Here is a 14,129-nt window from a genome sequence, read left to right as displayed (position 1 = left end):
GTTGTAGGTGCTCTTATTAGCTCCGTTCTACAGAAAGGAGCCAGAGGCACATCGAGGTTCAGCAACTTTCCCAAGGTCATCCAGCATTAAATGGCAGACTCAGGATTCCAGCCTAGGCATCCTGACTTAGAATCTGTGCTCCTGTACTGAGGTTCAACGTCATGAGTAGGGCAGAGTGAGAACTGAAGCCATCTTCAGGTTTTTTGGGTTTTTTTAAGATTTGTTTATTTACTTCTGACTGTGCTGGGTCTTCATTGCTGCCCACAGGCTTTCTCTAGTTTCAGTGAGCAGAGGCTACTTTCTAGTTGCGGTGCCTGGGCTTCTCACTGCAGTGGCCTCTCTTGTTGCAGAGCATGGGCTGTAAGGTACACCACCTTCAGTAGTTGTGGCTCACAGGCTTAGTTGCTCCACCACGTGTGAGATCTTCCTGGAGCAGGGATCAAACCCATGCCCTTGCATCAGAAGACCGGAGTCTTAACAACTGGACCACCAGGGAAGTCTGAAGCAGGCTTCAGTTCAAATTTTAATTCTGCCACTTACATTCTCTGTGACCTTGGGCAAGTCTTTTGGCCTCTCCTCTATTATAAAATGGGGTCAGTAACCCTAGAAAGGTTAGAGAGTTCAGGGAGGTAAGCATATAAAGTGCTTGAATAAGTGCTTGATACGTGTGGGTTGTCATTTTTTTGAATGGGAAATGCAGACCTTAGAGAGGGCGGTAGAGAAAGACTGGTGAGGGAGACACCAGCCAGACTGCCTTTTTCTTTCTCTCCCAGGTTGCTCCTGTGTCCTGACTCTTCTAGTTCTCCACCCTCTGTCCCTGGCACCTAAGCCCAGGCCTGACTCCCTGAGGGGGTGCTCAGAAACTCAATCTGTCCCCATTCCCATTCCTAGCCCCAGCCAAATATAAATAATTCACTCACCAATGCCCAGCCTGGCCCGACTCCAGGTATTTCAGTGAATAGGAGATATTTCTAACAACTGTGTTTTTTTTCCCTCCCAACTTTTTGGTCACTGGGACCTCGCAACTTTGTATGTAAGTAATGTTAAAATAGTTTGGTTCATTTGTTGTAGGCTTCCGGAGTTTATCCCCTAAATTGTCTGGCTCTAATAGGAAAGCTTATGGTTAAAAGCATCAGCGTCCCGTAGGCCCACGTTCCCATCCCCACCTCTGCTGCTGTGTGTCCTTGGCCAAGTTACTTGCCTACTCTGGGCCTCCGTTTTCTCATATGTAAAATGGGCCACATTCCAACCATGAAACTCTTGTCAGTTCATGAGATCTTGTGTATAATATGCCTAGTGCATATTAAGTTCTTTGTAAGTGTGATGTATTTTGATTAATTTTATTCTTTCCAGAAAAATTTATTGAGCATGTGCTCCAGAACCATAACACCAAGATTTGAACACTGGCTCCATCACCCACCAGCTCTGTGACTTTGGGCAAGGCACTTAACCCCCCAGGACCTCAGTTTCTTCTTCTGGAAAATGGAGGTTCATCCCTTGACTCATCCACCGTGTTGATAGAGCACCTACTATTTGCCAGCACCTGTCCCAGGTACAGGCTGCCACCCTCCCCTTGGGGTGCTTGCGGCTATCACAACTCTGGGGCAGCTTTGCATCTCTGGTGGCATCTGTGCTCCTTTTTCTGTGTGGGTTACTCTACTCCTGATTCATTTTCAGCCCCTTCATGCCAGTTCTGCCTGTTTGTCATTCAGTTCAGTTCAGTCAGTGCTCACTGGTGTCCGACTCTTTGTGACCCCATGGACTGCAGCACACCAGGCTTCCCTGTCCATCACCAACTCCCGGAGCTTGCTCAAACTCATGTCCATCAAGTCGGTACTGCCACCCAACCGTCTCATCCTCTGTCGTCCCTTTCTCCTCCCGCCTTCAATCTTTCCCAGCTTTCTTGGATTTTTAACATTTTGTTTCCAGGTCGCAATGAAGGATCTGGAACCCCGCTGGTTTAGGGAAAAGTTGCCAGCCTCTCCTCCTTGTACCCATTTGTCACATCTGGGCGCCCCCTGGTGATGCAGTGCTTCCCCTGCCTCCTTCCTTTATTTGTTTGTCTTCAAAAATGTGTCTGCTTTCCAAGTTACTTTGCCTTTTCCTCAAATCTTAAATGTGTTTCCAACCTGGGTTTATCTGAAGCTTTGTTGTTTGTCAGTCGCTTGGTTGTGTTTGACTCTTTGTGACCGCCTGAACTGCTTACTCGTGCAGAATTATATATATATATAGTTTTTTTTTTCCCTTTACTATTGCTAGTGGTATATTGCTAGAAACTCTGGTAAAGCTGCATTATTCCCAAAAATGCAAGTTTTCTTTTCTTTTTTAAAATATTTATTTATTTATTTGGTGGTGTCAGGTCTCAGTGGTGGCACATGGGCTCCAGAGCACGCGGGCTCAGTATTTGAGGCACTCGCGCTTAGTTGCCCTGTGACATGTAGGATCTTAGTTCCCAGACCAAAGATCGAACCTGAGTGTCCCTGCATAAGAAGGGAGATTTTTAACCACTGGACTACCAGGGAAGTCCCCAGGTTTTCTAAAAGACTTGGCTTGTCACCTGCTCCTGACCCCTAAGTTAAGATTATAATCCCCACTTTACACTCTTGAGCCCTTTCACTTACTATATTTGTTTTCCTGTAGCACTGTGAAATTTACCCTGTCTCCAATCCACAAGGACAAGGATTTCTGTCTCCTGTGTCCTGCATGTCCCCGATGCCCAGAACAGTGTCTGACACATAGTAACTGCTCTGTAAATGCTGTTTAATTACTAGGTGAGAGCCAGTACCAGACAGTAACAAAGTAATGGCCATCGTTTTGATTATTGTAGGGGAATAGGACCGGTTTAATTTCAGAATGTAAAATAAACAGGGAAGAAGTCTTTGACTCCATCAGGTGGTTGCCAGACTCTTGAGTGGTCCCTTTTTTTTTTTGCCATGCTGATGGGATTTTAGTTCCCTGACCAGGGATCAAACCCCTGTCTTCTGCAGTGGAGGTTGAGAGTCCTGACCACTGGACCGCCAGGGAATTCCCTGTCTTACCTTTTCTTACTTTCCTTTTATTTTTTTAAAACCTCGTTTTTATGTGAACTGTTGTTAAAGACTTTATTGATTTTATTACAATATTGTTTCTGCTTTATGTTTTGATTTTTTGGCCCCCAGGCATATGGAATCTTAGCTCCCCAGTCAGGGATATAATCCTCACCTCCTGCATCGTAAGGAGAAGTCTTTAACTACTGGCCGCCGGGGAAGCCATGTCTCACCTTTTCTAAATAATCCTGGTCCCTTCATACTGAACCTCTCCTTGGTGCCTCGCTGGCACTGAGCGCTCTACTGATCTGATCTGAATGAATCAGCAGTCAACCCATGGATGGGTACTGTTACTATCTGTATTTTACGGTGGGAGGTACTGAGGCACAGAGGGATAAGGACCCTGCCTGTAGTCATAGCCCTAAAAGTGAGAAAGCTGCCTGAATTCTGTCTGCGGCCTGGATCTCTAGATGCTGAGGATTTGTATGATTCTGACCAGCTATTAGAAAGGAAAACTTAAGAGGAGGAGAGAGACCAGCAGACCCAGAGTCCAAAAAAACCAATAGAGGGGCATGGATGGATCAGGATTGTGGACACAGTTGTAGAGGGGGGTGACAGGGTGGAGAGAGTGGAGGATTGAAGGAATAAGACCAGGAGCAGTGCCATGAGGGTCCTGCCACCAATGCCTGTTGTAGTAATGGGCAAGTACACTTCCTGGGCACTGTTCTGTGCCCAGCCCTGTCCTGGCATGACCCTGACCTCTCCAACTTGCAAGATCTTAGTTCCCTGACCAGAGACTGAACCCAAGTCCTTGGCAGTGAAAGCACAGAGTCCTAACCACTGGACTGCCAGGGAATTCCTGTTTCCAGCCTCTTAAGTCCAAGGCTTAACTTGTTAATTAGCAGCCTTTTTCCTTTCTCTGTGCATTTATGGAAGCAGGTTCTCCCTTAACCTGCTACACAGCTGTCCTCGGAGCTCCCTTTATCTTCATCTGGGGAGTCCTTCCTTTTGTCTTTCTTCTGAACTACATCTTATCTCCTTGATCTCATAGCTTCCTTTTTCTTGGTTTACTCCTTTACTTCTGTGAAGCAAATCCTTTGGCAGCTTCCCGAGAAAGGGTTCCTGTGCCTGCTCTGTTGGTTCGTTCGTTTTGCCTACTTGCACCTCTCATGGAAGGATTTTTAAACAGGGGAGTTCTGTGGTCTGATCGGTGTTTAGGAAGATCTTTCTGGCTACCATGAAAAGGATGGAGCCAGAAGAACTAAACCAGGCCAGGGAGCCAAGTGCGGAGGCTGAAGCAGCTGTGCCTCTGGGGGAAGAATCCAGCCTTCCAGAAACCCAGAGGATGGAGGGAAGAGAGAGAGGCCCTAACCCAGGTCATTGTCACTCAGCCAGGACAGATGACAGGTGTGGCCAGAGGAGGCCTCAGGAGGAAGAGACCCTGTGTGGCTTAGGAGGGCACCAACACGGCTCCTGGAGGAGGTGGCCTCCTGCCTTGGTCCTGGGAGCAGGATTTCCACCACTCGACTTGGCTGGACCAGCTCATTTTTCCCAAGAGGTCCCCGGTAGCATCTGTACAGAAGGCGGACAGTAAGGCAGTGTTAGGGGTTTGTTCCAACCAACAAGTGCTGCACACCTGCAGTGTGCCTGGGCATAGGTTCTCCAACTTAATCGTGCAGTCCCCCAGAGATCTTGCTGATGTGCACTTTCTGATTCAGCAGGTGTAGGGGAGAGCCCAAGATTACCTTTCTAATACACTTCCAGCTCCAGCTGCTGCTCTGAGGACCACACTCACAGTACCCAACCACTGGGTGCTATTCTAAAAGCTGGGGATGCAGAGGTGGGGAAGAAAAAACTAGGCAAAAAATACCAGTCTGGGGGAGTTTTCATTTTAGTGAGGGGAGCTGACAATAATAAGGTTTATAGTATAGTAGATAGTAATGCATGCTAAAGAGAAAAATCAGGGAGAGTGTGTATGTCTATCTGTGGTGGGGACTGCAGTTTTCAATCAAGATGTTCTCAGGAACAACAAGATCCTACTGTATGGCACAGGGAACTATATTCAATATCCTACGATAAACCATTATGGAAAAGAATGTGTATATGTATGTATAACTGGATCACTTTGTTGTATAGTAGAAATTAACATGACATTGTAAATCAACTATGCGTGCTAAGCCACTTCAGTCGTGTCCTACTCTTGGAGACCCTATGGACTGTACCCTGCCAGGCTCCTCTGTCCATGAGATTCTCCAGGCAAGAATACTGGAGTGGGTTGCCATGCCCTCCTCCAGGGGATCTTCCTAACCCAGGGATTGAACTGGAGTCTCCCGAATCTCCTGCATTGGCAGGCGAGTCCTTTATCACTAGCACCACCTGGGAAGCCCCAATCGACACTACTTCAATAAAATAAATTTAAAAAGAAAGGTCTCATGAAGGTGATCTGAGGAGGGGGGTGAGCCCTCTGGATACCTGGGAAAGAGTATTCCAGGCAGAAGGAACAGAGAGTGCAAAGGCTTTGCAGACAGAACAAGATGATCCAGGAAAATCGCTCCGTATACTCCATGAAGGAGCTGCTTGCACTCTGGAGTCAGCCAGGCTCTGATTCAAAGCTTGGCCACAAAGCTGTGTCCGACAGCAATTACTTAGCCATTCTGTGCCCCTACTTTCTAACATCTGAAATGAGATTAAAAAGTAGTAAAACGATGTGAGAATTAAACGAGTTAATATTTATAAAGCACTCAGAACAAACCCTGGCTCACGGTGAGAGCTCCAGTGTTAACTGCTGTTGTGATCATCATTTCCTCTGTAATACATTCATCTTGGCCATGACTGTTTCTTTGGATGCCTGCCCCCTTTCCCATGAGCTCTTTCTGGTGATCTCTGTGTCATCTCTGTAGCTCCAGCACCCAATCCAGGGCCCGCACACAGGAGGACCTCAGAATGTCAGATGAGGGACATAAAGTTGGATTCTCTAATTGTGGGTATTCCAGCAAGAGTGGTGATTGTGTGGTTCAGGTCCTTACTGATTTTTTTCTTTTCAACCACTGTCTTATGAAGAGATACATAAGGTTCCCCACTACAGTGGTGGACTTGCCAAGCTGTCGTTCTGTTGCTTTTTGCCTTGTCTGTTTTGTGCCATAGTATTAGGAGCACGTATGTTGAGAACTTTTGTGTATAGTGGGTCAGTTTGTTTTGTCACATTCTTTGTCCCTAATCATCCCTTTTTCCTTTTGTCAGTTGTTAACTGTCTTTTTTAATCAGCACTGTCACTTCTCTACTTGACTGTTGTTTTTTTGGCTGTGCTGGGTCTTTGTTGCTGCAGGGGCTTTTCCCTAATTTCAGCAAGCGGGAGCTGCTCTCTAGTTGTGGTGCACGGGCTTCTCATTGCGGTGGCTTCTCTTGCTGCAGAGCACAGCCCTGTAAGGCACATGGGCTCAGTAGTGCCGGCTTCTGGGCTCTAGAGCACAGGCTCTATAGTTATGGCGCACGCGGGCTTAGTTGCTCCACAGCATGTGGGGTCTTCCCAGATCAGGGATCGAACCCGTGTCTCCTGAATTGGCAAGCGGATTCTTTACCACTGAGCCACCGCGGAAGCCTCTCTACTTGATTCTTGGTTCTTATTTGCCTGGTCAGTCTTTTTCCGTCTTTTGATTTTCAGTCTGTTTAGCTCCAGATGTTTTTCAATAAGTGGATCTTCACGGAGCATTGCCTTAGGGTATGGCCTTGTTCGGAGCTTCATGTTTGGGAAGTTAGAGAATTCTGCCCTAGTAACCTCTGACCCAGATAGAATATTTGGGTGTGAAAGAGAGTTTACACTGCCAGGCCTCCAGGAGTTTGAGACATGGAGCCTTAGGGCAGGGAACTTTGATCCATTCCATCCCATGCTGGGCAGTGTTGCTGGGGTCACCATGACGACCATGATAACTCTGACCTTTCCTCCCATGGATTCACTATTCAGTGGAGCAGACGGATCCATCCCTCAATAGTGACAGTGGACAGGGCTAGGTTTGGGGAACGCAGAGGACCTCTCTGGGCGGGTGGAAGGTTTTCAGAAAGGGAGCTCAGGGAAGGCCTCCTGGTTAAAGATACAGGCCCATGAAAGTTACATTTGAGCTAAGACCCAAATGATAGAAGGGATAGAACCATATGGGCTTGCTCTTTCTTTTCTGGGGGGAAAGCATGCCAATCAGAGGTAACATAGGAGGAAAGGGCTTGGTGACTCTGAGGAATATCCAGCAAGGAGGCCAGTGTGGGACCCCAGAGCTGGAGCCTGACCCAGCCTTAGGGGCTTAGCTTCCTGGAGGAGAGGATGGCTGAGCTGAAACCCCAGAGAATATATAATTAAACAAAAGAGCACAGCAATCTAAAATCAGATTCCCTGGGTTCCCATCCCTGCTCTAAGTCCCACCAGTTACGTGTGACCTTGAGCTAGTTAGGCAACCTGACCTGCCTCAGTTTCTTCATCTATACAATGGAGATAACCACTCCTCCTGAGGATCAGAGAAGGCCTCAGTATTCTAACTATTCTGTAGGCCAGAGCAGGTGCTTACCTGGGTCCACTGGGGGCATGGGAAAGTGGGGAAGGATGAGGCTAGAGTTAGAGAGTATCTGGGCTTTTCCCCAGGGGTACTGGGGAGTCATGGTAGGTTCTGAGCAGGGTAGGGACAAAGTCAGGTTTATATTTTGAGAATACCCTTCTGGCTCTGATGTGCAGGATGGCTGGTAGCAGACAGGGTGGTGGGAATGGACAGATGCCAGGAGTGGAGTGTCTCTTGAGCCGGCCTGGCACTGAAAGGATCTAGGCCAGTGCTGTTCAATAGAAAAAAGGTGAACCTTACATGTAATTTAAAATCTAGTAGCCACATTTAAAAAGTCAAAAGAAAGAGATGAAGTCAATTTTAAACATTTTAACTCATTTATATCCTAAATAGTCTCATTTTAACAGGTAGCCAATATTTTAAAAAATTATTAAAGTATATTATTTTCTTGTACTATTTGCGGTGCCTGGTTGGAAGGGCAGGCCTGAGAGGTCCTTTTGGCCACACGGCCTGAGCGTTGAATGCCAGGCCCAGAGGCTTGGACTAGTGACGACAGTTCTGCCCATTTGTTTTCCAGGGTGAGGTGATCCTGCTGCTCCGTTTCTCCCGCGGGAAATCTCTCCCTCCAGGTTTCCCTACCAAAGCTAGGCACTTCCAGATCTTTCTGCCCCCTTCCTTTCCTCCGGACCTGGAGTCTCAATCCCTGAGCTGCTTGGCCCTTTAAATCTCAGCTGTCAATCAGGGCTCCGGTTTAGAGGAAACGTCGTAATAAACCTTTCCTTGATTGTCATGGCTTGAGTGCTGGCCTTGTTCTTCCGTTTAGCAGGAAGTTAGGAATTGTTCCACACTCTCTTGCACTTGACTGTTTCCACACCCCGTTCGTCACCTCTCGCCTACTCCACCCTCTTTCGAAGTTGGGCCCCTTCGCCAAGGCCTGCCTTATATGGGCATGGCTCCGAATGGCCGCCGCTCATTGGCTGGGGCCATCACGCGCACGTCTGTCAACAAAGGGGCGGAGGGAAACCAGCTGGGTGCCCGGCAGGCACGACAGCTGGAGGGAAGGAGCGAGGGGGCGGGGCCCGTGCCGCCTCCTCCCCGCAGGGGGCGCGGCGCGCTAGTGGGGCCCTTCGAGGGGGCGTGTCTAGGTTTTGAGAGTAGCCTTAGAGGTTGGCGATGCCAGGGAAGCTATAATGGGAGGGAGTGGGAACATTTTTCGTGGGTATGGGAATACTTTGGGGTTCTCTTGAGTTTAGGTGGCGCCTTGGGATTTGAGTTTGGGTTCCTATGTACTGTGGAAGATTCAAATGTATTGTAGGGAATCGCCCATGTGGTTTGGGTGTTTGGTGGGTATAGGATTTGGGGAGCCACGGAGAGACTTAGAAGCAGAGAGTCCCATGTCTGCACGCAGAATGTAAACGCTTTCAGCTCTCCCGACTTCCTCCCTGTCTGGCTCCGGACAGGGATTTAACCTTTCTGCCCCTCATCTGGACTCGGACAAATAACACTCCCTGCTTCCTAGGGAGGAGGGAGGATTAGCAGGAATTGTTAAAACAGTACCCAGTAAACTGCCAGTGAGCGTGCCATAAGCTCATGTCTGCATATTAACATTTTGTGAGGTTTCTTTGGGAGAATTTTGGAGGTTTTTTTGACTTTGAGAAATAAATTGTTTTGTATTAGTTTTATGTATTAGGAAGCATTGATGTTTTAGTTAGTTGTTTTGCGGTCGGGGGCCCTTCTGTGGGATTAGGTAATGCACGTGGAGGTTTAGAGACAGTTTGAGCTAAGTATAGAATTTCAGAAAACTGGTCTTTTGGGTCATCTGTGAGGTTGGGAAATTGCTGTGTGTGTTGGAGTTCTTGGTAGGCATGGGATTTGTGTGGGTCTACATTGAGATTGAGGCTTTCTGAGCTGGAGGGTTTATTTTTAGGTTTGGAAGTTTTAAGATTTTGAGAGGGTCTGGATGTTTTGGGTCAGGATATATTTGCATCTATAGAGAATGAGTGGCTTTTGCTGTGGTAGTTTCTATTCCTGGACATTTTATTTATTTATAATCTTGTTTATTTACTTTCGGCTGTGCTGGGTCATCATCACTGTGCAGGCCCTTCTCCAGTTGCAGCAGGCAGGGGCCGCTCTTGCTGCGGTGCACAGGCTTCTCATTGTGGGGCCCTCTCTTGTTGCTCGGCACAGGCTCCAGGGCACATGGACTCAGTAGTTGTGGCTCTCCGGCGCTGGAGCACAGGCTCAAAGTTGTGGTGCATAGGCTTCCTTGTTCCGAGACATGGGGGTTCTTCTCAGATCAGAAATCAAACCCGTGTCTCCTGCATTGGCAGGTAGACTCTAGATTCTTTACCATCAAGCCACCAAGGAAACCCTGTTCCTGGACATTTTAGATGTGTTGGTTGTTGGTAAACTTAGCCATCTATAGGTTTTAGGGGCTGTATGGTTTTTGTTTTTTTTTTTAAGCAAGAAAGAGATTTCAGCAGGAGCTGTGTTAGAAGTAGTAGGTGGGATTGGGAATTATGGGGGGCAAGCATTCTTAGGATTAAGACTAGTATCTGTGAGTGCTTGGAGGTGCTTGAAGGCTGTCTAGATCTTAAAGCTATAGGGCCATGAAATAAATGGTGATTTAGTGGTGTCTGTGGTATTGCCTGAATTTAGAGGAACCATATATACTGCAGAAGTCAGCAAACTTTTTCCATAAAGGGCCAGATAATGAGTATTTTAGGCTTTGCAAGCCATATGTTTTCTGTCACCTCTACTCAACTCTGCCATAGTAGCATAAAAGTAGTCATGAACAAAGGAACATGTTTCAATAATATTTTATTTGCAGAGACAGGCAATGGGCTGGATTTGGCCTGTGGCTCAAAACAGTACAACCAGGAGTCAGCAGACTACTTTCACTGGTCTGTAAGCATGTGGAAGTTTCGGCATTTGAAGAGTGTCTTGGTTTCAAGATATCTGGAGGGAGATGCCCCAGGGAAAGACTGAGGATTTGAGACTGTTACTTTTGCAGTAGAACATAGTTGAAGTGAAGTCACTCAGTCGTGTCCGACTCTTTGTGACCCCATGGATGGTAGCCTACCAGGCTCCGCAATCCATGGGATTTTCCAGGCAAGAATACTGGAGTGGGCTGCCATTTCCTTCTCCAGGGGATCTTCCCAACCCAGGGATCGAACCCGGGTCTCCTGCATTGCAGACAGACTCTTTACCTTCTGAGCCACTAGGGAAGCCCAGAACATAGTTGGGTCAGGCTTATTAGCAAGACTGCCTCCAGATTAGGTCATGCACACAAAGTCATTGCAAAATAAAACGGTCACTATTATAAGCCCTAAACTGAGAAATCTGGAAACCAAGTTTGAAGGCCTGGTTTTGCAATATATAAACCTTCCCCACTCTGAGCCTCAAACTCAGCAAGTTGGGACCCGCTTAAAGAAGCTAGACTAGAAAGGCCTTCTCATGCCAGGGGTCTACGTTTTTGCTTAAAGGAATTAACCTGCAGTCTTGTTGCAAGTGTGTGCATTTTTCTGGGTGAGGATCCACAGCTATAATAGATCCCCAAAGAGCCTCACAACCAGAGCCGAGTGAAGAGCTCCACTCTTAAGGACCTCTCTGTCTCCTACCTCTAATCTTCCCCTGCCCAGCCCACCTTGTTCCTTCCTCCATGGGTTCAGGCTCCTATAGCTGTGGGCAGGGCTGGGAATTCTCTTTTCAGGAACTTATTATTGGGTGATCAAATAGAAAAAGGAGGAGCTTTCCATCAGTTGGTACTTTAAATTCTGTTTAAAGTTCTGGCAGCAGAAGGCCTGTGGATCGTGAGTAAAACCAGTCAGGCAGTGGAGGGTTGGAGCAAACTGCCAGCCCCTGTCACACTCTGGGTATTACAGAAGCAGGTCCCAACCTCTCTGCAGCCCTCCATTTGCTCATCTGGGTCAGGGCGGGGCGGGAACAGGATCTGAGTGGTATAGCCTGGTCTGCCGCCTCAGGTCCAAGAGGTTGAGGTCAGAGAGGAACTGACAGGGCTGGCTGTTCCCCAGCTCCCCCACCCCCTCTTCCGTGTCTCCAGGTGACCTGTGGAGCCTCCCACCGCCATCCAGGCCCTGCGATGTGGTGAACCCTCGCCTGTCTGCCACCATTCCCAGAATGGACCGAGGTGGCCTTCTGCCCTTCCAGCTCTGGTGCCCCCGGCCCTTTGGCACCTACTCCCAGAACCAGCCACGCCCGCCTTCTGCAGCTCTCAAGCCCTCAGCCTGCTCCGAGCCTGGTGGTGGGGCGGAGCCAGAACATGGCCCTGCCCACTCTGAGAACACGCCCCCGGTCTTGGCCTCTGATGCTCCTGCCTCCCAGCCTGCCCCGCTCCTTTCCGCAGCCGCTGCTGGCGACGAGGGTCGAGTCCTGCTGGACACATGGTATGTGATCAAGCCAGGGAATACAAAGGAGAAGGTGGCCTTCTTTGTGGCCCACCAGTGTGGTGGGGGCAGTAGGGCCAGCTCCATGAAGGTCAAGGGGCACTGGGGCAGTGACAGCTCCAAGGCCAAGCGGAGGAGGCGCTGTCTCGAGTCTACGAAGGCTCCGCCCGACCCAGGGGGACAGGACGGGCTCCCTGCCGCGGAGGCGGCCCCAGTCTCCGCCGGCGAGGATGTGGATCTGCTCTCTGTGGCCGAGATGGTGGCCCTGGTGGAACAGCGGGCCGCCCTGGCCCTGCAGAGCTACCCGCGCCCCAGCACCCCAGCGCCTGTGGTCTTCGTGTCGGCTGAGCAGGGTGGGCCTGGCAAGGGGCTGGGATCCGAACGAAGGTCTGGCGGTGGGGACTGCAGCCGTGTAGCCGAGGCAGTGGCCCACTTTGAGGCCCAGCGGGACAACCCTCCGGCCAAGGGCCTCCGCAAGGAGGAGCGGCCTGGGCCAGGCCCCGGGGAGGTGCGCATCGCCTTCCGGATCTCCAACGGCAGAGAGTCCCGAGCACCGGATGGCAGCTTACCCATCGGGAGCGGGGGCCGGCCGGGTTGCGCCTACCCTGGCAGCCCAGGTCCTGGAGCCCGGGCCAAGGACAAGATCACCTGCGACCTGTACCAGCTCATCAGCCCATCTCGGGACGCCCTCCCCAGCAACGTGGAGTTCCTGCTGGCTAGGGCAGACGAAGCCAGTGAGGGTGAGACCCCCGCCCCCGCCAGGCCCGAGGACACTCCCCCAGCGCCTCCGCCACCCCCTGCCCGGGACTGCGGAGCGTCAGGTTTCCACGTGGATGTGGTGGTCACAGGGGTGGTGGACGAGTGCATCTTCTTTGGCAAGGACAGCACCAAAAACGTGAAAGAGGAGACGGTGTGCCTGACTGTCAGCCCCGAGGAGCCACCCCCGCCTGGCCAGCTCTTTTTCCTCCAGTCCCGGGGGCCGGACGGGCCCCCCGAGCCTCCGCCAGCCGACTCACCGGCCACAGCGCCAGGCCCGGACGATGCTGAGGGGACGGCCGACACCTCCCTGTGCCGCCTGTACCGGCACGTGTCCCACGACTTCCTGGAGATCCGTTTCAAGATCCAGCGGTTGTTGGAGCCGCGGCAGTACATGCTGGTGCTCCCAGAGCACGTGCTGGTCAAGATCTTCAGCTTCCTGCCCACGCGGGCCCTGGCGGCTCTCAAGTGCACCTGCCACCACTTCAAGGGCATCATTGAGGCATTCGGCGTGCGGGCCACAGACTCGCGCTGGAGCCGCGACCCACTCTACCGCGATGACCCTTGCAAGCAGTGCCGCAAGAGATACGAGAAGGGCGATGTGTCGCTCTGCCGCTGGCACCCCAAGCCCTACCACCACGACCTGCCTTACGGACGTTCCTACTGGATGTGCTGCCGCCGAGCCGATCGCGAGACCCCCGGCTGCCGCCTGGGTCTGCATGATAACAACTGGGTGCTGCCCTGCAACGGGCCGGGCATTGGTGGGGGCCGGGCTGGCCGCGAGGAGGGGAGGTGAAGCCGGGGGAGGGGGTGGGGAAGAGCCCACCACACCCACACCCACCCCCTCCCCCTGGGAGCCGAGGGTCAGGACTGGGTCACCAGCCCATACCCCCAGCCCAGGCAGCATGGATCCCCCTCCAGAACTAAGATGGGGTTCATGGGGGTGACCAAGAAAGCACTCCGATTGACCCCTACTGGTTTTCTACTCTTCAGATCCTCAAGTTGGGTGTTTTTTTTTAATGAGCATCTCAATTTCCTCTCCATTCAGCCCCGATGCCCTCCCTGCCACCTTCCGTACCCCAGGGACCCACTAGCAGGGAGCAGACGGCAGCTAATTTTGGTACTACTTAAGGGTTCCCCCATTCCGGCCCCCTTGCATCCCTTCCCCCAGTTCTTTCTCTCTGGAGTTGTTCTTTTCCCCCAAGAGGCCACAGCACCCAGCGTTGGTACCCTTCCTAACCTGCTACACCAGGGCTCACCTCCTCTTTAGGAATTGGGGGCCATCAGATTACTGATCACATTTTGACACTTTCCATGGCCGCCTGCCATTTCTAGACATTTTCCCCATTAAAACAATAAAAATCAGTTTTCTCCATAACCTCAAGCTATCAGTCTCTCTA

At 50.6% G+C, this 14,129-nt stretch overlaps 2 protein-coding genes across 2 annotated transcripts in view; one reads left to right on the top strand and one right to left on the bottom strand.

Moving 5' to 3' along the window:
• The window catches only part of MEIOSIN (meiosis initiator), a 31,860-nt gene extending 24,190 nt beyond the window's left edge, over positions 1-7,670 (bottom strand). Inside the window, exon 1 of the mRNA XM_068993096.1 lies at positions 7,580-7,670. Within this exon, the coding sequence (XP_068849197.1) occupies positions 7,580-7,670 (91 nt within the window). The remainder of the gene's footprint in view (positions 1-7,579) is intronic.
• Positions 1,451-13,636, top strand: FBXO46 (F-box protein 46). Its single transcript, XM_068992895.1, has 2 exons — positions 1,451-1,552; positions 11,631-13,636. The coding sequence occupies exon 2, from the start codon at positions 11,708-11,710 to the stop codon at positions 13,523-13,525; it is 1,818 nt and encodes a 605-aa protein (XP_068848996.1). The 5' UTR covers positions 1,451-1,552; positions 11,631-11,707; the 3' UTR covers positions 13,526-13,636.
• Positions 13,637-14,129: the final 493 nt, after the last annotated feature.

This window comes from Capricornis sumatraensis, chromosome 20 (assembly GCF_032405125.1).
Source record: "Capricornis sumatraensis isolate serow.1 chromosome 20, serow.2, whole genome shotgun sequence".
Taxonomy (NCBI): domain Eukaryota; kingdom Metazoa; phylum Chordata; class Mammalia; order Artiodactyla; family Bovidae; genus Capricornis; species Capricornis sumatraensis.
The sequence above is the reverse complement of the archived record's forward strand: the minus strand, read 5'-3'. Positions and strand labels throughout refer to the sequence as shown.